Source organism: Hyperolius riggenbachi, chromosome 3 (assembly GCF_040937935.1).
Source record: "Hyperolius riggenbachi isolate aHypRig1 chromosome 3, aHypRig1.pri, whole genome shotgun sequence".
Classification (NCBI taxonomy): domain Eukaryota; kingdom Metazoa; phylum Chordata; class Amphibia; order Anura; family Hyperoliidae; genus Hyperolius; species Hyperolius riggenbachi.
The window spans coordinates 440,559,058-440,584,678 of NC_090648.1; the positions used below are offsets into that span (position 1 = coordinate 440,559,058).

Here is a 25,621-nt window from a genome sequence, read left to right on the forward strand (position 1 = left end):
CTAGTCCCTGCACTTGCCACATAGCCCCACAGCATACATAATGCCCCTTGTTATGCCCAACTAACTCAATTTTCGTTTCAGCAGTCCACAGCACCTTATTCCAAAGTGAAGCTGGCTTGTCCAAATGTGCTTTAGCATACCTCAAGCGGCTCTGTTTGTGCTGTGGGTGGAGAAAAAGCTTCCTCTGCATACAGCATTTCCTTGTGTAAAGTGCGCCGAATGGTTGAACAATGCACAGTGACTTCATCTGCAGCAAGATGATGTTGCAGGACTTTGGTGCTGGTCTGTGGTTTGACTCTGACTGTTCTCATCATTTGTCGCTTCTGTTTATCCAAGATTTTTCTTGGTCTGCCACTTCAAGCCTTAACTTGAACTGAGCCTGTGGTCTTCCATTTCTTCAATATGTTCCTAAATGTGGAAACAGACAGCTGAAATCTCTGAAACAGCTTTCTGTATCTTTCCTTCAGGTCATTTGAGAGTTGTTTTTAGACCCCCATGTTACTACTATTCAGAGAAATTTAAAACAGGAGGGAAGTTTACAATTGACCCCCTTAAATACTCTTTCTCATAATTGAATTCACCTGTGTATGTAAGTTAGGGGTCACTGAGCTTACCAAGCCAATTTGAGTTCCAATAATTAGTTCTAAAGGTTTTGGAAATGCCCAAATTTATGCACCTGCCTAATTTTATTTAAACAATTATTGCACACTTTCTATAAATGCAATAAACTTCATTTCACTTCTCAAATATCACTGTGTGTGTCTCCTACATGATATGTTTAACTCACATTTTTTATCGTAACAATCATCGGTTTATACAGGAAAATCATGATGATTAACAACGTTGCCCAAACGTTCCCATCCCACTGTATATTAATAAATGATCCACACACTGGGTTGGTGCCTTTCAGTTACACAGCAATACTTAAACTAAAAAAAATGGTGACTGAAAGTTGGCTTATTGCTACGTATGGCAATGTACACCTAAGTTGCATAATGCAAGTACTGTATAAAAAAAAAAAATGTTCTAAATACAACCACGATTCTCGCCAGTAAATTATTTTTTCAGGATGAATATGTAGTAGATGATTACTATTACATTACTACTAAATGCATTATGACTAAACCAATAGTGCTTTTTATAATGTCAGCTCTCTTACCTGCTGTATTTGATCATTTGCCACTGCTGAATCCCCTGTATCAATGAGGTTGTCTGTAGGGACATTCTGCACTGGCTTCAGATAGGCAATTTCATTCTGCTTTGAGTCAAGAGTCACGCAAACATCATAGGAGAATGGGAAGGGTAAGCTTGTGTCACTGATCTCAGAGGGACATCCCAGGGTGAACTGAGGATACACATTTCTGCCAAAAGTTCCCAGAGATGTTGGGGTGTCTGTTTTTCTGCATTTAAGAATGACCATAACTACCACAGTTGTGACAAATAAAAGAGAAATCACAGCTATGAAAATGATCAGATAGAATGTCACATTAGATGAGGTTTCTGACATCTTTGGTTGACGTTTTATCTCTGGTACAGCTTGTTGAAAGTTTTCAGCAACAACCAAATTAAGGGTCACTGTAGAGGACAGGGATGGAACTCCATTGTCCCTTACAAGCACCACAATCTTTTGCCTTAAAGACTCCATGTCTGGAAGTTCTTTTCCTATTTTGATTTCACCATTGTGTTGGCCAATGATAAACAAAGATGGATCAGGAACTTGCTGCAAATGATAGGAGAGCCAGGCATTGTGTCCAGAATCAGCATCCACAGCAATCACTTTGGTCACTAGATAACCTTTATCAGCAGAGTGAGGAATAAATTCAAATAATGTTGAATCTTGTGTGTCCGCTGATGGGTAGAGAATCTTAGGAGCATTGTCATTTTTATCAACAATACATATCTTCAGTGTGACATTACTGCTGAGAGGAGGAGATCCACTGTCTTTGGCCATCACCTGAAACTGAAACTCCCTTAGCTGTTCATAGTCAAATGACCTCTGAGCATAGATTATTCCAGTTAGGGAGTTTATGGAAACATATGATGATACGGGGATACCATCTATGTCACTACTAATAACAAAGTAGCTTAATTTAGCATTGTCACTTAAATCACAATCGGTTGCATGGACTTTGTGAATGGAGGCTCCCTGCGGATTGTTTTCCAGAATGTAGACAGTGTAATTCGACTTCTCAAAAACAGGAGCATTGTCATTTACATCCAAAACACTCAGCTGAATAGTTTTGTTAGTAGACATTTGAGGAGATCCGTTATCCACAGCTTTAACAGATATGTTATAGTTGCTATTTTTTTCTCTATCAATTTTTTCAGTTGTAACCAGTTTGTAGTAATTAGAAGATGATAATACTAATTTAAAACTTAAAACCTCATCAGATATTTCACAAACCACCACTCCATTCTCACCACTGTCGACATCATGGACATTAATTAGTGCTATAATTGTATCTGGAGGAGAGTTCTCTGGAATGGTATGTGAGAGAGAGGTGATAGTTATTTCTGGAGCATTATCATTCATATCAATAATCTGGATCAAGACTTTGCAATGAGCAGTTAGACCTCCACCATCTTTGGCCTCCACGGTTAGTTCATAACTCTGTTTAACTTCATAGTCTACAGCACCTACTACTGTAATATCTCCATGCACTGGATCTATTGTAAAGACTGATAATATGCTCTCTGGAATATCCCGGAATGAATAGGTTATTTCTGCATTAGAGCCTTCATCTTCATCCTTTGCCTTTAGCTGAAGAACCAAAAATCCAACTGGTACATTTTCATTTAAACTGATCTTGTACATGTCTTTATTGAATTTAGGAAAGTTGTCATTGATATCCAGAACTATAATCTTTATAAGAGCTGTGCCACTCTTCGGAGGTTGTCCACCATCCACAGCTGTTATAATTAATTCATATGTACTTTGCTTTTCTCTGTCTAGTGATTTTTCTAAAATAAGCTCTAAAGATTTGATTCCATTAACAGTCACTTTGTCTCTCAAGATAAAGTATTCATTTTCACTAATCTTATAACTCTGCACAGAATTAGTGCCCAAGTCGGGGTCCTGTGCAAGCCCTAATGGGATCCTGAGGTATTGCTGTCTCACTAATCATAACATCAAAAACATTACTGGAGAAAGTAGGTTGGTTGTCATTTACATCCTGAATCTCCATGTGGATCGTAAATAACTGTAGAGGATTTTCAATAATAGCTTCAAAGCTTATTAAACAGTTATTTCTTTTCTCACACAGAACCTCCCTGTCTATTCTTTCGGTGACATACATCTCTCCATTCTCTAAATTAACACTGAAATACTGGGTTTTGCCTCTTGAGACAATGTGGAAATTTCTCAAGGACAATTCCTTTGCATTCAGACCCAAATCTTTAGCTATGTTTGCCACTGAAGAACCCTGTTTCAGCTCCTCAGGTATTGAATAGTGAAGCTGAGCAGAGATATTGTGAATGAAAACTTCAGAGAAAATAAGGAAACATACTACCTTCCAATCCATTGTTTTGTGTTCATTCATCTTCATATCAAGAGTAGCTGATGGTGTTTATCATTTAATGAATCCCAGATATTAAGGTTAATATAGAAACCCCTAGTTTCTTGTCTGTAGATTGAAAGAGAGTGAGTAACAATCCTGTATGATTATGTCTTGTATTGCAGGTTTCTGCTGTGACACAGTGGCAAGAAACAGGAGCTGTTAAATGATCAAGCTACAATATATAGGCTATCAGCACCACTTAGAGTCTTTTCTGAGGAACTGCACCACTACTTGCATGACAACAAAATAGGTTCTTATGTTAGTTTATTATCAAAAGGGAAATAAAGTTAACATTTTAAGAGACTTTTTTAAATGTAATAAACTAAGTTTATTAAGATACTTAAAATACATTGATTCTGCCTGCACACATATTTTGTAAATGTTTTTTAAATAATATTCACAACAACAAAAATGTTTGTTATTGCTATGAATACATTGAATATGTTGCTATATAATATAAAGACTCTTTCATAATATGACCTTTTCTACAGAAGCTTCTGAGCAAGATTACAACTTGAAGGCAAGATGGGCAACAGTAAATATTTATAAACCATTTATATTTGAGACAGTCACTGTCGTGTAACTTGCAATAGGACAACACATGTAAAGAAGAGGCATAAAATGTACACATGTAGTCCAAAAAAGGTAATACTTTAGTGGCCAATTAAAAATTAAAGCTTATTATGAAAATAAAAATTAGCTCTTTAGGGGAAAAAAAGTTTCAGTAAAATAAATACTGATGGATTTAACAGATATTAAAAAAATACATTCAATTATTCCTCATTTCTCAATTCTAAATGTTACTCTAATCTCTAGGATATATAAAAAGTCAGATTATTTCATTCTAATAGTCGCATTAATGTTTGCATGAAAGCCTTCCATACTTAAAGGACCACTGTCCGGAAAATCTTAAAATTTATAATTATTATTTATTTATTTATTTATTGTATTTATAAAGCGCCAACATATTACGCAGCGCTGAACATTAATTTAGGTTACAGACAATATTTAGGGGTGACATACAGCAATATGACAATACAGGAATACAGGAAAACCAGATCACACAGCACAGTATGAGTACCAGGTAATGCTTAGTCAGTCACTGGATGGAGCATGGAGATTAGGCAAGTTAGGTTCACTCAGATGCATAGCATGGGTTCACAGTAATGGAGGTGCAAGATCAGGTAGGACACAAAAGGAGGAGGACCCTGCCCAAAGGCTTACAATCTAAACGGAGAGGTAAGGACACAAATGGTAGGGGACCAGAGTTCAGCTGTAGGTTTAGAGCACTTGTGAGGGGTAGTAGGCCAGAGTGAAAAGGTGAGTATTGAGGCCTTTCTTGAAGATGTTGAAGGAGGGGGCTGCCCTAATGGGTGGAGGTAGAGAGTTCCATAGTGTTGGAGCAGCTCTTGAGAAGTCCTGGAGGCGTGCATGGGACTGGGTGATGCGGGGGGCAGTTAGGCGAAGTTCATTGGAAGAGCGGAGTGAGCGGCTAGGTGTGTACCTCTGAGTAAGATCGGAAATGTAGGTTGGACAGGTTTTGTGGACAGATTGTTAGGTCAGACACAGTATCTTGAATCTGATTCTGGACTGGATAGGAAGTCAGTGGAGGGATTCTAGGAGGGGATCTGCCGTGGTGGAGCGATGGGAGCAGTGGATAATTCTGGCTGCCGCATTCATGATGGACTGCAGTGGGGCTGTTCGGGTCATAGGGAGACCAGACAGCAGGGCATTGCAGTAGTCAAGTCGGGAAATTATGAGGGCATGCATGAGGAGTTTGGTGGTGGCAGAGGTCAGGAAAGGGAGAATCTTACAGATGTTACGAAGGTGGAAGTTGCAGGACTTTGTGAGGTTTTGGATGTGGGAAGTGAAGGAGAGTTCAGAGTCCAGGGTGACACGCAGACAGCGGGCTTGAGAGGTAGGGCGAATGGTAGTGTGGTTAACAGTGACATGCACATCTGGGAGGTTCGTGGATGGCCGGGGTATATATGTAAACATATACAAATAAGAAGTATGTTTCTTCCAGAGTAAAATGAGCCATAAATTACTTTCGTAAATGTTGTTGTCACTTACAGTAGGTAGTAAAAATCTGACAGAATTGACACGTTTTGGACAAGCCCATCTCCTCATGGGTGGTTCTCAGGGTTTTCTTTAATTTCAAAAGCACTTAGGGAATGTCAGTTGCTCTGTCCAACTGCCAAAAAGTGTACGGTGATCAGGCAGGCTGGCCAGCATCTTTGTATGAATCCTTTTCAGAGAGTGTCTTTATAAAGAATAAAGGCCAAGCCCTTATGAAGAGATGGACTAGCTTAAAACCTGTTGGTTCCTGTAAGTGACAGCAGCATAGGAGAAAAGTAATTTATGGCTTATTTTACTCTGGAAGAAAAATACTTCTTATTTGTATGTGTTTATATATATATATATATATATATATATATATATATATATATATATATATATATATATATATATTACATTTTACTATTTTCACAACACAGGTCCTTTCAATGAGAACTTCAAGAAGCTTTGATAGCTTTCTAGTTGGGTGGGAATTATATTTTTCACTTAATCCATATTAGTACAAGCCTTAAAGAGAACCCGAGGTGGGTTTGAAAAATCCTATTAGGACACAGAGGCAAGTGCTGTATACAATGAGAAGCCTCTATCTCCCTATACACTGTCCCCAGCCCGCCCCAGGACTCTGCTTTCCCCATAAAAAAATGCCAGGCTAGCGACATGCAGATTGATGTTAGCTGGCTGTTTACCTAAAGACTGTCAGTCACCGCCGCTCCCCCGCCTCCTCTATAGCGCGGGTCCCTTCCTGTGTCCCTTCCCTCTCGCCTCCATATGCCAATTGGAAGAAGCTTACGGAGGCAGGGAGCGAAGAGACACAGGCAGGGAGCCGTCCTATAGAGGAGGCGAGGGAGCAGTGGTGACTAAAAGCCTTTAGGTAAACAGCCAGCTAGCAACAATTTTCGTGTCGCCAGCCTGGCTTTTTTTATGGGGGACCACCTCGCAGGGGCGTAGCAATAGGGGGTGCAGAGGTATCGACTGCATCAGGGCCCTTGGGCCAGAGGGGCCCCATAGGGCTCTCCCACAACTACAGTATTGGCTCTCTATTGGTCCTGTGCTCATAATAATCACTTGTATAGATACTTTGAATAGTGGTAATCATTAACAAACTGTTCCCCATCCCCTTCTTGCACCTCTGACACTGTAGTTTTCATTGGCGAGTTTTGGTGCGCCGTATCACTTGTTATGTATAGAGTGCTTTGAGGGCCCGATGTAAAACTTGCATCGGGGCCCACAGCTCCTTAGCTACGCCACTGCCACCTCGGGTTCTCTTTAAGGTCCGTACACACGTTGGACATAAAATTTTACTTACAAAAAAGTGACGTCAACCAAACAACATAACCCAGCAAAAACAAGCAATTAATAATTTAAATGACATTGTACATACATGCCAATATTCCAAACCATTATGTCATTTAAATACTGCACATGCAGGCATAAGTGACATTACACTTGACATATGCACGCATGCTCTGGAACTAATATGTCAAAATTCTGTTTCAATAACATTGCACCCACTGTCAGACTACATGATACCTGCACAATAATTGCCAGAGTCAATTGTTAAGTTAAATTGGCCTGAATATGTGATATCTGTCATTCTTCATTCTAGTCCAGTGTCGTTTGGTTACAGTTTTTATAATAATTGTCATCCTACACAACAATATCTTTAATTCAACGGCATTGCAAACAACTATTGCCATATTCAAGTACAAGGCTTAAGGTTAAAACATAATAACTTCTGAATGTAACGATTGTGGAATCCTCTCCGTGGTCAGCGCACAGGATGCGCGCTGACACTGCGGAAAACCTCAACAAGCGTATAATCTGAGAGAACCCAGCAAAAGGTGCAATGCACCTGTAGAGGGGAATTCCTGCCGGCAGATGGAGCCGTGGAGTGCAGATCCTCTGCACAGCCACAGATGCCAGAAAGGAATTGTACGAGGAGAAGCAATGCAGGGCAAGATAGCCCTTAAAGAGAGAGAGCACAGCGACAGGGTGTATGTGTGTCCACCAATCTAGTCGCCAACCTGCGACGATGAACACACAACTGTGAAGATCAGGTGGGAAAGCAATCGCAAGAGATGGTGATTGCTAACAGCGACACAAGACTGAATAAGCACAGAGAAGGGATGTATGTGTGTCCACCAATCTTGTCGCCAACCTGCGACGGTGAACACACAACAGAGGAAACCAAGTGAGAACGCAATCGCAAGAGAAGTGATTGCGAATGAGAATGAACACAGGGACAGAATGTATGTGTGAGCACCAATCTAGTCGCCCACCCGCGACGGTGCATACACAACAGCAGAAACAAAGTAGGAACGTAATCGCGAGAGATGCGATTGCCAGAGGTGACACAAGACTTAAGCAAGACAGAGCACGAGAGTAGCAAAGGCACAGCAAACAACAATGAGGAGATAAGGAAAATAACAAACGCTAACTAAACGTGAACACCGCACTCATTCGCAACAGCGAACACGTTCCAGGCGCAGTCTCCGCACGTTAAGCGCAACAGAGACAAGCACGCCACCCTAACTAACTAACGACACACAAACACGAAACAGAGAACGCGAGTGCTTGCTTAACGGTTACCTCACCGAGCCTACAGCAAGCGTTCGTATCAGACAAGACAGACAGACAAATGGAAAACAGGAATAGGACAGATAAGATCCACCGCTCTTCCGCCAGAGCGAGTGCGATCCAGGTCAGGGACAGGACAGGAAAGATCCAATGCTCTTTCCGCCGGAGCGAGTGTGAACCAAGTACTGAAACAGAGCTAGCAGGATCCACTGCTCTTTCCGCCAGAGCGAGTGTGAACCAAGTACAGAAACAGAGCTAGCAGGATCCACTGCTCTTTCCACCAGAGCGAATGCGAACCAAGTACAGAAACAGAGCTTAGCAGGATCCACTGCTCTTTCTGCCAGAGCAAGTGTGATCCAAGTACAGAAACAGAGCTTAGTAGGATCCACTGCTCTTTCCGCCAGAGCGAGTGCGAACCAAGTACAGAAACAGAGCTTAGCAGGATCCACTGCTCTTTCCGCCAGAGCAAGTGTGATCCAAGTACTGGAGCAAACGATTCACCATCGCCAACCGCTGGCGACAGTGCAATCGCAAGGACAAACAGAAGACAGAACAGGCAATACAAATAATAACCTGACTGCACTCAGAAGGATTGCCTAGTGCAGTCCCCAGGAATACTCTAAGATAATCTTTAGCAACAATAGCAAGGCTGACACTTCATGAGTGTATTAACAAACCATCATGACCAGCAAAGGATTGTGGGAGAACATGGCTTTTATACTGCCAGCCTTCAAAGGAGGCAGGTAGGCGATTTGCATAATGAATATATGCAAATTCCCCAGCAGCAGAACAGGTCTGAAACCTGCAAAGCAAAGACAGGTCTCTCTTCCAGAGACCTGCAGCCCACAGACTTGAGGAATGGTCAAACAGCTGTCTGCCTGTGCAGCCAGCTGAGCGGATCATTACACTGAAAGTCTGGATAACTATGACTAAAGATTAGCCAGAGTTACTGGTTAATGTTGTATATAAATACATTAATTCAGCAATAAGGCTTCACTCACACCATGGTGTGGCCATATGTTGTACTGCAAAGCATTCCACTTTTGCTATTGTGTACTGTAACCCTGACCCTATTAGTATGACTGGTATGCACATAAAGAAGAGTTATAGATATAGGGTGCTAAAATGGGAGTGGTGTATGAAATTTAAATGAAAAAATAAATGTTAACATTTATTAGGCACTTTTTTCTGTCAGACTCAAAGAGCTTAAAGGACAACTGTAATGGGATGGATATGTAGGCTGCCATATTCATTTCCTTTTAACAATACCAGTTGCCTGACTATCCTGCTGATTCTCGGTCTGTAATACTTTAAGCCACAGACCCTGAACGAGCATGCAGCAGATCAGGTGATTGACATTATTGTCAGATCTGACAAGATTAGCTGCATGCTTGTTTCTGGTGTACTTCAGACACTACCACAGTTAAAAAGATCAGCAAGGATGCCAGGCCACTGGTATTGTTTAAAAGGAAATAAATATGGCACCCTTTTTATCTCTCTTGTTACAGTTGTCCTTTAAGAGCATGTTTGATCACCCTGATTAAATCTATTAAAAATTAGGAGGGTCAGGAGTAGCAGTAGATCACCAGCTCATAGTGTTGCATAGCATTGAGCAGTGCAAGGCTGTGGTTCAATAGGTTTTCAAAAGATTTCATACTAAAATCTATGTGTGGAAGGAATAGATCCCTCTCTGTTTCAGATCAGTGAGGGATGTAACTTTTTACCACATCAAATGGCAATTTATAAATGTATGGGTATATTTCAAAATCATATTCCCCGATGTTTGCTTTTGCTTACCGTTTAACCTCCCTGCCCACAGGACAATAAACAGCCTGATTTTTTTTGCCAGTCAGCAAGCAGGTTACAAATCAAGAACTTTTCAATAGGAAATAGAAGTAGCATTTGACTTGTGTCTGAATCACAAGACTCAAAAAAAAATAATAACATAACATAACTTGCAGATGAATAATCTGTCTAATAATGCATTGCCTCTTTAATGTATCTTGCTTACACTGCAGTATATTGTGTGTCTTATCTCCTACTTTGAGTCCTGTAGGTGACATATCCAATTCTAAGCACCACTCAGTCATGCCTGGCAAATCAACATGACTCTGATTCTGAACCAGCTGTATTGACAAGGAACACATATAGGATATAATTTCAAAGAGCAATTGTGCCGGATTATAAAGATTGTATATTCAGAAGCAAAAAACATGAGAACTTGCGCTCCATGCATAAAAGTTTATTTAATCTTTTATTGTATGGCTGGAAAGTTATAGCTAAGCTGTATCAAAGATCCCATATAACTAATCCTCAGAATGCATCCTAAAGCCAGAGGCAATAAACATAACTTCAAACCACTAAAATCAATACTGGTAAACCATAATAAAGAAGGCACAGATTATGTGTGACATCAAGATCGATTTAAACAGCACAAGACAAATTTTCACTATACTGTTGGCGTTTGTGTTTCAGCCACCTCACCAAAATACCATAATGTTCATTCAAGTGTTAATTTGTGCAACATAAAGCAATTTTTATGCAATAATTAAGTTCCAACATTTTGGGATGCCCTTTTCTAAAGAATATGGTTACATCAAAGTAGTTTGTGTCAGGTAATGTGCAGTTCTCAAATCCTCATATGATATGTGCCAAAAAATAAATAAAATGTACTTTAAATAACATTTTAAAGAATGACTTTAGGGCAAATACAGGTTTTCAAATGAAAAAAAATCTGCACATGCAAGCACATTCCATACCAGTTCAAAATGTTGCATATTGAGTATGCAGTGGTCTATGTGTTCTACTGTTACTAAACCGTGGCTAATATAACATTTTGAAGCATTTGCTATATTTGTGAACACTCTCTTACCTGCTGAGTTTGATCATTTGTTGCTGCTGAATCACCTGTGTCAATGAGATTGTCTGTGGGGACATTCTGGGTCGGTTTCAGATAGGCAATTTCATTCTGCTTTGAGTCAAGAGTCACACACACATCATAGGAGAATGGGAAGGGTAAGCTTGTGTCACTGATCTCAGAGGGACATCCCAGGGTGAACTGAGGATACACATTTCTGCCAAAGGTGCCTAAAGACGTTGTAGTGTGTGTTTTTCTGCACTTGAAAATTACCATAACTACCACAGTTGTGACAAATAAAAGAGAAATCACAGCTATGAAAATTATTAGATAGAATGTCACATTAGATGAGGTTTCTGTAGTCTTTGGTTGATGTTTTATCTCTGGTACAACTTGTTGAAAGTTTTCTGCTACTACCAAGTTCAGAGTCACAGTAGACGACAGTGATGGGACTCCATTGTCCTTTACAAGGACTACAATCTTCTGTCTTAAAGACTCCATGTCCGGAAGTTCTTTTCCTATTTTAATTTCACCACTGTGTTGACCAATGATGAATAAGGATGGATCAGGAACTTGCTGTAAGTGGTAAGAAAGCCAGGCATTGTGTCCAGAGTCAGCATCCACTGCAATCACTTTGGTCACTAAATATCCTTTATCAGCAGAGTGAGGGATAAATTCAAACAGTGCTGAATCTTCTGTGTCTGGTGAGGGATAGAGGATCTTAGGAGCATTGTCATTCTTATCATTGATACATATCTTCACTGTGACATTACTGCTGAGAGAAGGAGACCCACTGTCTTTGGCCATTACCTGGAACTGAAACGCTCTTAGCTGTTCATAATCAAATGACCTCTGAGCATAGATAATCCCAGTTATTGAGTTTATGGAAACATAGGAAGACACTGGGATGCCATCTATGCTATTGCTGAGAATAGAATAAATTATTTTAGAATTTTCACTAATATCAGAATCAGAAGCATGAATCCTATGAATGGAAGTTCCTTGTGGATTATTTTCAACTACATAAACAGTATAACTTGTTCTTTCAAAAACAGGTGCATTGTCATTTACATCCAAGACAAAAAGCTGAATGGTTTTGTTGGTAAACAGTTGAGGAGATCCATGATCCATAGCTTTAATTTCTATATCATATTGGGCTTGTTGCTCTCTATCCATATGTGATGTTGTAACAAGTTTATAGTAATTGGCTGATGATGATATTAATTTGAAAGGTACACCTTGGGATACTTCACAAACAACTTCTCCATTTTCACCACTGTCAACATCATGAACATTAATTAATGCAATAACTGTATCAGGAGGAGAATCCTCTGGGATTGTAGGTGAGAAAGAGGTGACAGTTATTTCAGGAGCATTGTCATTCATATCAATAACCTGTACTAGGACTTTGCAATGAGCTGCAAAGCCTCCACCATCTTTAGCTTCAATGGTTAGTTCATACCTTTGTTTAACCTCATAATCTAAAGCTCCTATTACTTTGATATCTCCAGATTCTGGATCTATAGAAAAGACAGAATAAACATTATTTGGAACATTACGAAACAAATATGTTATTTTTGCATTAGAACCTTCATCTTCATCCTGGGCCTTGAGCTGAAGAGCCAAGTATCCAACTTGCACATTTTCATTTAAGCTGATTTTGTAAGTGTCCTTAATAAATTTTGGAACGTTGTCATTTACATCAAGAACTTTAATCTTGATAAGAGCTGTGCCACTCTTAGGTAGTTGTCCCCCATCTGCAGCTGTTAGAATCAGTTCATAGGTATCTTGATTTTCTCTATCCAAAGCCTTTTCTAGAATAAGTTCTAAAGATGTAATTCCATCCACAGTCACTTTTTCTCCAAGTATAAAGTATTCATTTGGAGTAATTGTATACTTCTGCACGGAATTGATACCTAAGTCAGGGTCATTTGCAAGTTCCAATGGGATCCTTGCACCAAGTAGTGCGGATTCACTAATCACTATGTCAAAAACATTTTTGGAAAACATAGGTGGATTATCATTTATATCCTGAATTTCCACCTTAACTGTGTATAATTGTAAAGGATTTTCAATGACAGCTTCAAAGCTTATTATACAGGTATCTCTCACCTCACATACAATCTCTCTGTCTATTCTTTCTAACACACACAGTTCTCCATTTTCTAAATTAATGCTGAAATATTGCATCTTGCCTCTAGAAACAATATTGAAATTTCTGAGTGACAATTCCTTTGTCTTTAGACCCAGATCTTCTGCTATGTTTCCGACTGAAGATCCTTGTTTCAGTTCCTCAGGAATTGAGTAGTGAAGCTGAGCTGATATATTCTCAATAAATATTTGAAAGAAAATTAGTAAGAATACTACCTGCCAATCCATTGCTTTATATCCATTAATCTTCATAGCCATGTTAGCTGATAGCACACAAATATCAGAATTCTGTTTTGTGCCAGTAGACTGTAAAAGAGTTAAAATCCTGTATTATGTCTGCTATTGCAAGCTTCCACTGTGACGCTGTAGCATGAGCCAGGAGCTCTTTAAATTAAGCTACAATAAATAGACATTTAGCACCACCAAGAGTTGGTTTGAGGAACTGCATCAACACTGCTTAAAGAAAATGTGTATAGTATAATGTGTCAATAGTCAATAGTTTATCAAAACAAAAAACATTATTGAATCAAAAATTTCAGTGTAATAAGTAGCGATGTAAACATCCTCAGCTTGCAGTTTACTCTATTAAAATAATTGCCATTCATTTATTATATTAATTTACAACCTATATACACTTTTGTTGTTACTACACATAAAAAATGACACATAGAATATTTATCTCTCAGAGATTCACCAAAAAGGGTGATTGCAAGAATGGTATACCTGATAAAGATGAATGTATACATACATATTTATATATATATATATATATATATATATATATATATATATATATATATATATATACAGGGGTTGGACAAAATAATGGAGACACCTAAGATTTTGGCATCATAATCTTTGAACATGTTTTAAGCAATCAAAACTTGACATGTGTTACATTTCTTTTTGTTTGTTATTTTTTTATTTGATATGTTTAATTAAAATAATAGTTTTTTTTTTACAGATATTTAAACAAAAGTTGGTTATGATTTATAAAAATGGCAGATCTCTCAGACTTTCAAAGAGGCCAAATTGTTGGTGCTTGTATGGCAGGCGCTACTGTAACAGAAAACTGCCCGAATGCTTGGCATTTCAAGAGGTAGTGTCTCAAAAGTAATGACTGCCTTTGAAAGAGAAGGAAAAACGTCCTCAGCAAAGCACAGTTGTGGCCGAAAGTCGAAGTTGTCTGAGAGAGACCGTCGGACTCTAAATCGAATTATTAGAAAAGCTTGCAAGACCGCGGCTTCTAAAATGACTGTAAAGCTATAGTATGAAACATGTTGGAGTCTGACAAGCTCAGACTGAAGAAGTTGTTAATTTTCACATCTTTGTATGACTTATTTGGTTACTTTTCTGGTGTTACTTGTACAACTAGTCATGTTCACCTGTTTATTTTTCAATAAAAATAGAGTTATAAAAAAAAAATCACTACAAAGCTGAATGAACATGGGAGCTGCACAAATCTGGATTCCACAAAAGAACTGCAATTAGAAAACCTCTGCTCTCAAAGACAAATGTTTCAAAGTGTTTAGAGTGGTGTAGAAAGCACCAGAATTGATCCCTCGAGCAGTGGAAAAATGTAATTTTCTCTGACGAATCATTGGTTGCATTATTTCCGACCTCCGGCCGAGTGTACGTTTGGAGACAGCCGAAAGAAGCATTTCATCCAATACAATAATACACTACAATAACATTTCTATAGCGCTTTTCTCCCATAGGACTCAAAGCGCTTAGGCTCTCTCAGATTCAGTAATTGGTAGTAGGATGAAGTATTCACACAACAAAAGTTATATTTCTGCAAATGCCAAACTCAACAGGTGGGTTTTCAGTCTGGATTTATACACATCCAAGGATGAAGCTGTCTCCTGATCTGTTGAGGTAAGGAGTTCCAAAACGTAGGGGCAGCATGACAGAAGGCTCTGGGACCAAAAGTTTCCAAGTGGACTCTGGGTATGACTAGATTATTAGAACCTGTGAATCTGAGAATGCGGGGATTGCTACGGAGCTGCAACATTTCTTTCATGTATACAGGGCCTAGATTGTTCAGTGATTTAAATGTCAGTAGGCCGATCTTGAATAGGACCCAACTGTAAAACATGGCGGGGGTTCTGTGATGATCTTGGGTGCAGATTTCTTGAAAATCCGCTGGGCCAATGATTTCCCTTCATGGAAGAATTAACAGCCGAGACTATTTAGGAATAGGAGTCCCTTGGCTGCAGTACAGTCTGATTACCAGGTTACCAGGGAATCACTGGCTGCAAGAATATCTCTATCCCCTCTCTTAAGGAGATAGTCCCTGCACAGCCGAGGGCCACCTGCTCCTCAGGTGGTCTCTGGCCTAAGTTATCTGTGTCTCCCGCCCCACGGGAGATAGCCTACAGTTGCACCAAACACTTACACTTCATTAGGTGTCCAGAGGGTTAGTCATACTTGCATTATTGGTGATTCTGCAGATCATCCATAATCAAGTATACATTTGTATTATTGATGATTCTGCAGATCATCAATAATCAGATTCTCTCTGTGTGCTGACACCGATCGTTACAATTAAAAGCTATGCTTTAATATTATGGACCAGGGGTTTATCAGGTCACGTTTGACCTAGTGCTTTTCAGAGAGTAATTCCTTGACTTTTCTTCATACTATTTATGTGTATTGATGCGAAAATAATAAAGGGGAGTATAGGATGAACTTTGACACTATTCTTTCACTTCCTTAATAATATTAACGGCATTGTATATTTATTGTAACTAAGAATGTTTGCAGTCATTTAGAACAATCATGCAGTAACTGAACCAACCAACCAATATTAGCTATACCTTGGCTATCTACGTGCACAGAAGATACCAAGTGGTTGCAGTAATCTTAGACATTACAGAATCCAAACAGTTTAAGTATAGTTTTACTCAGCACTGATCAAAGGAATGCTCCTTATTGCAGCCAGTAATTAAATGACAGTATTTGTGACAGTGTTATTATTGTGTTTAATGATTAGTACTTGAACAGAGGCACCAGTAGCAGAATAAAATATTTCAATGCAGTGTAAGAAGGGAGGCAGTGGTGGCCTTATCTCTCAAAGTAGACTTACAACAGTCACTTATCAGATAAAAACTTTATTCATAACTCCAGAATTTGCAATGCGTTTCACGGGTCAAAACCCACTTCCTCAGGCTATCATGGAAGCAACTGCTCAAAAGATCAAAGCTGGCAAAAGCACCTCCATCGCTCTGGAAGAATTACTGGGTTCAATATGTTTTCGGTAGATTTTATACTGAAGTCTATTGACAATCTATGTGCAGAACATGGAAGGAAGAGGCCCCTCTTTGATCAAATTCAGATCAGAGAGGGATCTATTTTTTTACCACATCAAGTGGCAATCTATAAACCTATGAGTATCTTAAGAAATCCTACATCCTAATGTTTGCTTTAGCTTCCTGTTTCACCGCTGCGCTCATCCTGCCTAATAAAACCACATGTGTCTGTGTCCACCTATGTCCGTGTGTGTCAGCGACATACTGCACAGAGCCGCATGGTGTGTGCACACTGCAGGCCACAGGCAGGCACTGCAAGTGTGGGGCAGGTATGTGGCTGCATGTTTGCAGCCACAACATTTGACCACCTAGTGCCTGTTAATAAACAAGCAGGCCTAATGCATAGTAGGACAATAAACAACCTGATTTGTTGGCAAGTAAGCAAGTAGCTTACAAATCAGGAACTTTTAAATAGGAAATAGAAGTGTCTGAATCACAAGACAGTGTTGGGGAACTGAACATAACAATTAGCTGTACTGACAAGGATTCTGAACACATATAGGATATCAATTCAAAATACTATTTTGCAGGATTGTACAGATTGTATATTCAGAAGCATACCAAAATCAAACAGGAGAAAATGTACTCCATGTGTAAAAGTATATGGGCCTGATGCTATTCCAGGTGATAAGTAGCTGCAGATGCGAGCTACTTATCACCTTGCCATCGCATGAGGATTACCGGAAAATCCTATTGCCAGTTTCACTCGTGCGATGGCCGATCGTTAGGGAGCATTACTCAGGCGAAAGCCTGAGCGATGCTCCCTATTACCGGGCGATGGGGAGCGAGGTTTACCCTGTGGTGCTGTCCATCAGCACCATGGCCTCGCTCCCCACACATGCGCACAACCCACCGAACATCCGCCACCATCTTCCGCCGCTGCATCTGGGGGTCTCCGCAACCCCCCACAAAATTGTAATTACAGTGTACGAGCCATTTTCGTTGGTCCAGCCTGTGAACCAATGGGGAGCCCCGGCGGCTGATTCAAAGATGCTTTGCCGGGACTCTGTTCTTAGTGAGTGTAATTACAGTAACTCGTACACTGTAATTACACAGCGGGGACTTGCGGCGAGATGCGGCGGCCGGCGGGTGTAAAGCGGCGGTAAGGAATTGAAGCAATTTGTAGCTTTGCAATTTTGTGGGGGGTTGCGGAGACGAGCGGCGGCCGGCGGAGAGCTCTGGGGGTCTCCTTATGAAAGGAGACCCCCAGATGCAACGGCGATGTCGTGCGTTAGCATGTTTAGACCTGCTTTTTGCAGGTCTAAGCTAACGCTCATGTCTGGCATGCAAAGTGTAATAGGATAGGGTGTAAGAAACTTGCTGGGCGATAATATCGCCCAAGCGAGTTCTTTTAGCACCCTGCCTAGGGCTAAATGCAATTGAATCAAGCGACTTTATAGTAGCCTGATTATCGGACTCACCAGTGTTTAACACTGGCGAGTCTGACAATTGCATCAGGCCCTATAAGTCTTTATTATACGGTTAGGAAGTTATAGCCAGGCGGTTTCAAAAACAGACATACCTGATCCTTGTACTGCACCCTCTACCCAGATGCAATAAACATAACTTTCAACCTCTAAAATTAGTGCTGCAGAACCATAATAAAGAAGGCATAGAATATGTGTTATTATGTAGCAGACTCATAATTAAATACAAAGTTTAATCAAGCCTAAGGGACAAATCCATCACTCTATAAACCTTCAATATTACATGCAGGGTTGCTGCTTTAGTACACACTATACATAAATAGATATAGCCATCTGCCAAATAACATTTTAAAATTGTCATAAATACTACTACAAGCATTCAGTTTCTATGCAGTGTTCACTACCACTCAAAAAGATTTATGCTACCAACACAAGACAGATTGTCAGCATTATGCCAAAGTACAGGTTCCAGCTGCCTCACCAAAACACCATAATAATCAAAAAGTGTATTTTATTTAATACCAAAATTAAGGTTCAACATTATTGGACACTTTTTTTTAAGAATACCATTACATCAATCAATACAGTCTGTGTAAGCCAGTGTGCTCATTACCATCATTTGCACCTCTCAAGTCCTTGAACAATATATGGCAATAAATAAATAAATAACATTTTCTCTATTTACATAAATAAATACCATTTACTCTGAATACATGACAAAGAATGACTCAAGGGCAAACACAGGTTTTAAAATGAAATAAAATAAAACAATAAAACTATACATGCAAGCACATTCCATTATAGGTGGGTAGAGATGCCCCAAAATATATATAAAAGAATTAAAAACTATGTAAAGGAGATGTGTAGTTGGCTTACCTCTTCTGGAGGTCAGAAACTAACAAAGGCAGAAAATTAACTCAACTTAAAATTACAAAAGTTTATTGTACCCATACAGGGTCAGAAATGCATTTCTTGGGTTCTTTCCGCTTTTCTAGGTCAGTAAAACCACAAAAAGTGCCTTCTGGCCAATAGCATTTAGACTTGAGCTCACTTGAGGTAAGCCAACTATGCATCTCCTTTTAAATTATTTTTAATGATTTTATATCTTTTTAGGTGTCTACAACCACCTCTAACTGTCTAATACAGCTCTGTTGGAAATGTGTACTTTTTACTGTAATTATTATCCCTAGAATCTACCTAAATTACAGGTATTGTGACCTTGAGGATCCTCACAAACCCCAAGTGGAGGTGGGAACTCCTTAGTATGCATATTGGGGGTAGCAGATTCATGCAAGTGCATTTATACACAAATACATAATTCACTATTGCTCTCTGGGCTCCTGGGGTCTTTTCTCTTTTGTGTTTTCCCACTTTGCCTGGTCCACCCCTCTCCAAGCACATTGAAATATACACATACTAAGTACATTATTAGTACTTGTAATTGTTTTTGTGTGACATATAGCACATTATGAAGGATTTATGATAATTGTGTAAATTCTCTTACCTGCTGAGTTTGATCATTTCCCACTGCTGAATCACCTGTATCAATGAGATTGTCTGTGGGGACATTCTGGGTTGGTTTCAGATAGGCAATTTCATTCTGTTTTGAGTCAAGAGTCACACAGACATCATAGGAGAATGGGAAGGGTAAGCTTGTGTCACTGATCTCAGAGGGATATCCCAGGGTGAACTGAGGATACACATTTCTGCCAAAAGTTCCTAGAGATGTTGGGGTGTGTGTTTTTCTGCATTTAAGAATGACCATAACTACCACAGTTGTAACAAATAAAAGAGAAATCACAGCTATGAAAACTATTAGGTAGAATGTCACATTAGATGAGGTTTCCGCAATCTTTGGCTGACGTTTTATCTCTGGTACAACTTGTTGAAAGTTTTGTGCTACTACCAAGTTCAGAGTCACAGTAGATGACAGGGATGGGACTCCATTGTCCTTTACAAGGACTACAATCTTCTGTCTTAAAGACTCCATGTCCGGAAGTTCTTTTCCTATTTTGATTTCTCCACTATGTTGACCAATAATGAATAAAGATGGATCAGGAACTTGGTGTAAGTGGTAAGAAAGCCAGGCATTGTGTCTAGAGTCAGCATCCACTGCAATCACTTTGGTCACTAGATATCCTTTCTCGGCTGAATGAGGAATAAATTCAAATAGTGCTGAATCCTCTGTGTCTGGTGACGGATAGAGGATCTTAGGAGCATTGTCATTCTTATCAATGATACATATCTTCACCGTGACATTACTGCTGAGAGAAGGAGACCCACTGTCTTTGGCCATTACTTGGAACTGAAACTCCCGTAACTGTTCATAGTCAAATGATCTCTGAGCATAGATAATCCCAGTTATTGAGTTTATGGAAACATATGAAGACACTGGGATGCCATCTATGTTATTACTTAGAATACAGTAATTGATTTTAGAATTTTCATTAGTATCAGAATCAGAAGCATGAATCTTATGGATGGAAGTTCCTTGTGGATTATTTTCAAGTACATAAACAGTATAACTTGTTCTTTCAAAAACAGGTGCATTGTCATTTACATCCAAGACAAAAAGCTGAATGGTTTTGTTGGTAAACAGTTGCGGAGATCCATGGTCCATAGCTTTAATTTCTATATCATATTGGGCTTGTTGCTCTCTATCCATATGTGATGTTGTAACAAGTTTATAGTAATTGGCTGATGATAAAATTAATTTGAAAGGTACACCTTGGGTTACTTCACAAACAACTTCTCCATTTTCACCACTGTCAACATCATGAACATTAATTAATGCAATTACCGTATCAGGAGGAGAGTCCTCTGGGATTGTAGGTGAGAAAGAGGTGACAGTTATTTCAGGAGCATTGTCATTCATATCAATGACTTCTACTAAGACTTCGCAATGAGTTGCGAAACCTCCCCCATCTTTAGCTTCAACGGTTAATTCATACTTTTGTTTAATCTCATAATCTAAAGCTCCTATTACTTTGATATCTCCAGATTCTGGATCTATAGAAAAGACTGAATATACATTGTCTGGAATTGTACGAAATGAGTATGTAACTTTTGCATTGGAGCCTTCATCTTCATCTTGGGCCTTGAGCTGCAGAGCTAAGTATCCAACTGGCACATTTTCATTTAAGGTGATCTTGTAAGTGTCTTTATTAAATTTTGGAACGTTGTCATTTACATCAAGAACTATAATCTTTATAAGAGCTGTGCCACTCTTAGGTGGTTGTCCCCCATCCACAGCTGTTAGAATTAGTTCATGCATACTTTGCTTTTCTCTGTCCAGAGCCTTTTCTAAGATAAGTTCTAAAGATGTAATTCTATCAACAGTAACTTTTTCTTCTAGAATAAAGTTTTCATTTGCACTAATTGTATATTTCTGTACAGAATTAATTCCTAAGTCAGGGTCACCTGCACGTTCCAATGGGATCCTTGCACCAGGTAATGCGGATTCACTAATCACTATGTCAAAAACATTTTTGGAAAACATAGGTGGATTATCATTTACATCCCAAATTTCCACCTTAACTGTGTATAATTGTAAAGGATTTTCAATGACAGTTTCAAAGCTTACTATACAGGTATCTCTCGCCTCACATACAATCTCTCTGTCTATTTTTTCTAACACACACAGTTCTCCATTTTCTAAATTAATGCTGAAATATTGCCTCTTGCCTCTAGAAACAATATTGAAATTTCTTAGTGACAATTCCTTTGTCTTCAGTCCCAGATCCTTTGCTATATTTCCCACTGAAGATCCTTGTTTCAGTTCCTCAGGTATTGAGTAGTGAAGCTGAGCTGATATATTCTTAATAGAAATTTGAAAGAAAATTAGTAAGAATACTACCTGCCAATCCATTGCTTTGTGTCCATTCATCTTCATAGCCATGTTAGCCGATAGCACACTAATATCAGAAACCTTATTTTTGTGCCAGTAGACTGTAAAAGAGTTAAAATCCTGTATTATGTCTGCTCTTGCAGGCTTGTGCTGTGACACTGTAGCATGAGCCAAGAGCTCTTTAAATGAAGCTACAATAAATAGGCTTATAGCACCACTTAGAGTTGGTTTGAGGAACTGCATCAACACTGCTTGCAGAAAAATGTATATAGTATCATGTGTTAATACTTTATAAAAATCGGAAAATGTTTTAATCAAAATATATCAATTTAATAAGCCAGGATGTTAACATCCTCTACATGCAGTTTATGCCATTAAAATTACGGATGTCCATTTATTTTATGAATTTACACCAGCACAAAATCCTGCTTTTATGCTTCAGTTGTTGCTAAACATAAAAATGGCATATGGATTAATTATCTCAGAGATATTGTATACATACAGTGTCAAGGAATATGTTGGCGTCTTCTAAATCAATAATAATAATTATATATATATATATTTATACATATACAGGATCTTCTCAAAAATTAGCATATTGTGATAAAGTTCATTATTTTCTGTAATGTACTGACAAACATTAGACTTTCATATATTTTAGATTCAAATACACACAACTGAAGTAGTTCAGGCCTTTTATTGTTTTAATATTGATGATTTTGGCATACAGCTCATGAAAACCCAAATTTTCTATCTCAAAAAATTAGCATATTTCATCCGACCAAGAAAAGGAAAGTGTTTTTAAAACAAAAAAGTCAACCTTCAAATAATTATGTTCAGTTATGCACTCAATACTTGGTCGGGAATCCTTTTGCAGAAATTACTGCTTCAATGCGGCGTGGCATGGAGGCAATCAGCCTGTGGCACTGCTCAGGTGTTATGGAGGCCCAGGATGCTTCGATAGCGGCCTTAAGCTCATCCAAAGTGTTGGGTCTTGTGTCTCTCAACTTTCTCTTCACAATATCCCACAGATTCTCTATGGGGTTCAGGTCAGGAGAGTTGGCAGGCCAATTGAGCACAGTAATACCATGATCAGTAAACCATTTACCAGTGGTTTTGACACTGTGAGCAGGTGCCAGGTCATGCTGAAAAATGAAATCTTCATCTCCATAAAACTTTTCAGCAGATGGAAGCATGAAGTGCTCCAAAATCTCCTGATAGCTAGCTGCATTGACCCTGTCCTTGATAAAACACAGTGGACCAACACCAGCAGCTGACATGGCACCCCAGACCATCACTGACTGTGGGTACTTGACACTGGACTTCAGGCATTTTGGCATTTCCCTCTCCCCAGTCTTCCTCCAGACTCTGGCACCTTGATTTCCGAATAACATGTAAAAGTTGCTTCCATCCGAAAAAAGTACTTTGGACCACTGAGCTACAGTCCATTGCTGCTTCTCTGTAGCCCAGGTCAGGCGCTTCTGCCGCTATTTCTGATTCAAAAGTGGGTTCATGCTTCCATCTGCTGAAAAGCTTTATGGAGATTAAGATTTCATTTTTCAGCACGACCTGGCACCTGCTCACAGTGCCAAAACCTCTGGTAAATGGTTTACTGACCATGGTATTACTGTGCTCAATTGGCCTGCCAACTCTCCTGACCTTAACCCGAGAATCTGTGGGATATTGTGAAGAGAAAGTTGAGACACAAGACCCAACACTATGGATGAGCTTAAGGCCGCTATCGAAGCATCCTGGGCCTCCATAACACCTGAGCAGTGCCACAGGCTGATTGCCTCCATGCCACGCCACATTGAAGCAGTCATTTCTGCAAAAGGATTCCCAACCAATTATTGAGTACATAACTGAAAACATTTTTTGAAGGTTGACTTTTTTTGTTTTAAAAACACTTTTCTTTTATTGGTCGGATGAAATATGCTAATTTTTTGAGAAAGGAATTTTGGGTTTTCATGAGCTGTATGCCAAAATCATCAATATTAAAACAATAAAAGGCTTGAACTACTTCAGTTGTGTGTATTTGAATCTAAAATATATGAAAGTCTAATGATTATCAGTACATTACAGAAAATAATGAACTTTATCACAATATGCTAATTTTTTGAGAAGATCCTGTATATATATATATATATATATATATATATATTTATATATATATATATATATATATATATATATATATATATATATATATATATATATATATATATATATATATATATATATATATACACACATATATATATATACACATATATACACATACATGCATACATATATGTATATATATATATATATATATATATATATATATATATATATATATATATATATATATATACAACGGGTTGCAAAAGTATTTGCCCCCCCCCCCCTGAAGTTTTCCACATTTTGTCACATTACTGCCACAATCATGCATCAATCTTATTGGAATTCCACGTGAAAGACCAATACAAAGTGGTGTACATGTGAGAAGTGGATCGAAAATCATACATCATTCCAAACACTTTTTACAAATAAATAACTGCAAAGTGAGGTGTGCGTAATTATTCGGCCCCCTGAGTCAATACTTTGTAGAACCATCTTTTGCTGCAATTACAGCTGCCAGTCTTTTAGGGTATGTCTCTACCAGCTTTGCACATCTAGAGACTGAAATCCTTGCCCATTCCTCTTTGCAAAACAGCTCCAGCTCAGTCAGATTAGATGGACAGCGTTTGTGAACAGCAGTTTTCAGATCTTGCCACAGATTCTCGATTGGATTTAGATTTGGACTTTGACTGGGCTATTCTAACACATAGATATGTTTTGTTTTAAACCATTCCATTGTTGCTCTGGCTTTATGTTTAGGGTCATTGTCCTGCTGAAAGGTGAACCTCCGCCCCAGTCTCAAGTCTTTTGCAGACTCCAAGAGGTTTTCTTCCAAGTTTGCCCTGTATTTAGCTCCATCCATCTTCCCATCAACTCTGACCAGCTTCCCTGTCCCTGCTGAAGAGATGCACCCCCGAGCATGATGCTGCCACCACCATATTTGACAGTAGGGATGGTGTGTTCAGAGTGATGTGCAGTGTTAGTTTTCCGCCACACATAGCGTTTTGCATTTTGGCCAAAAAGTTCTATTTTGGTCTCATCTGACCAGAGCACCTTCTTCCACATGGTTGCTGTGTCCCCCACATGGCTTGTGGCAAACTGCAAACGGGACTTCATTTGCTTTCTGTTAACAATGCCTTTCTTCTTGCCACTCTTCCATAAAGGCCAACTTTGTACAGTGCATAACTAATAGTTGTCCTGTGGACAGATTCTCCCACCTGAGCTGTAGATCTCTGCAGCTCGTCCAGAGTCACCATGCGCCTCTTGATTGCATTTCTGATCAGCACTCTCCTTGTTTGGCCTGTGAGTTTAGGTGGATGGCCTTGTCTTGGTAGATTTACAGTTGTGCCATACTCCTTCCATTTCTGAATGATCGCTTGAGCAGTGCTCCATGGGATGTTCAAGGCTTTGGAAATCTTTTTGTAGCCTAAGCCTACTTTAAATTTCTCAATAACTTTATCCATTACCTGTCTGGTGTGTTCTTTGGACTTCACGGTGTTTTTGCTCCCAATATTCTCTTAGCCAACCTCTGAGGCCCTCACAGAGCAGCTGTATTTGTACTGACATTAGATTACACATAGGTGCACTCTATTTAGTCATTAGCACTCATCAGGCAATGTCTATAGGCAACTGACTGCACTCAGATCAAAGGGGCCGAATAATTATGCACACACCACTTTGCAGTTATTTATTTGTAAAAAAATGTTTGGAAT

The 25,621-nt window shown here is 39.1% G+C and overlaps 1 protein-coding gene and 1 pseudogene across 18 annotated transcripts in view; both read right to left on the bottom strand.

The window, feature by feature from the left end:
- LOC137564200 (protocadherin gamma-C5-like) overlaps nucleotides 1-25,621 on the bottom strand; it is a 669,033-nt gene that overhangs the window by 437,151 nt on the left and 206,261 nt on the right. The window contains exon 1 of one of the 18 annotated variants that reach the window (XM_068277752.1): nucleotides 19,464-21,950. The exons of 16 other annotated variants lie outside the window; for them this stretch is intronic. In XM_068277752.1, coding sequence (XP_068133853.1) covers nucleotides 19,464-21,857 — 2,394 coding nt within the window. In that variant the 5' untranslated portion in view covers nucleotides 21,858-21,950. Of the gene's footprint in view, nucleotides 1-11,085; nucleotides 13,495-19,463; nucleotides 21,951-25,621 lie in introns of those variants that run through there. One more of the 18 variants, XM_068277750.1, reaches the window with a different exon arrangement.
- On the bottom strand, nucleotides 1,139-3,651 carry LOC137560780 (protocadherin gamma-B1-like; annotated as a pseudogene).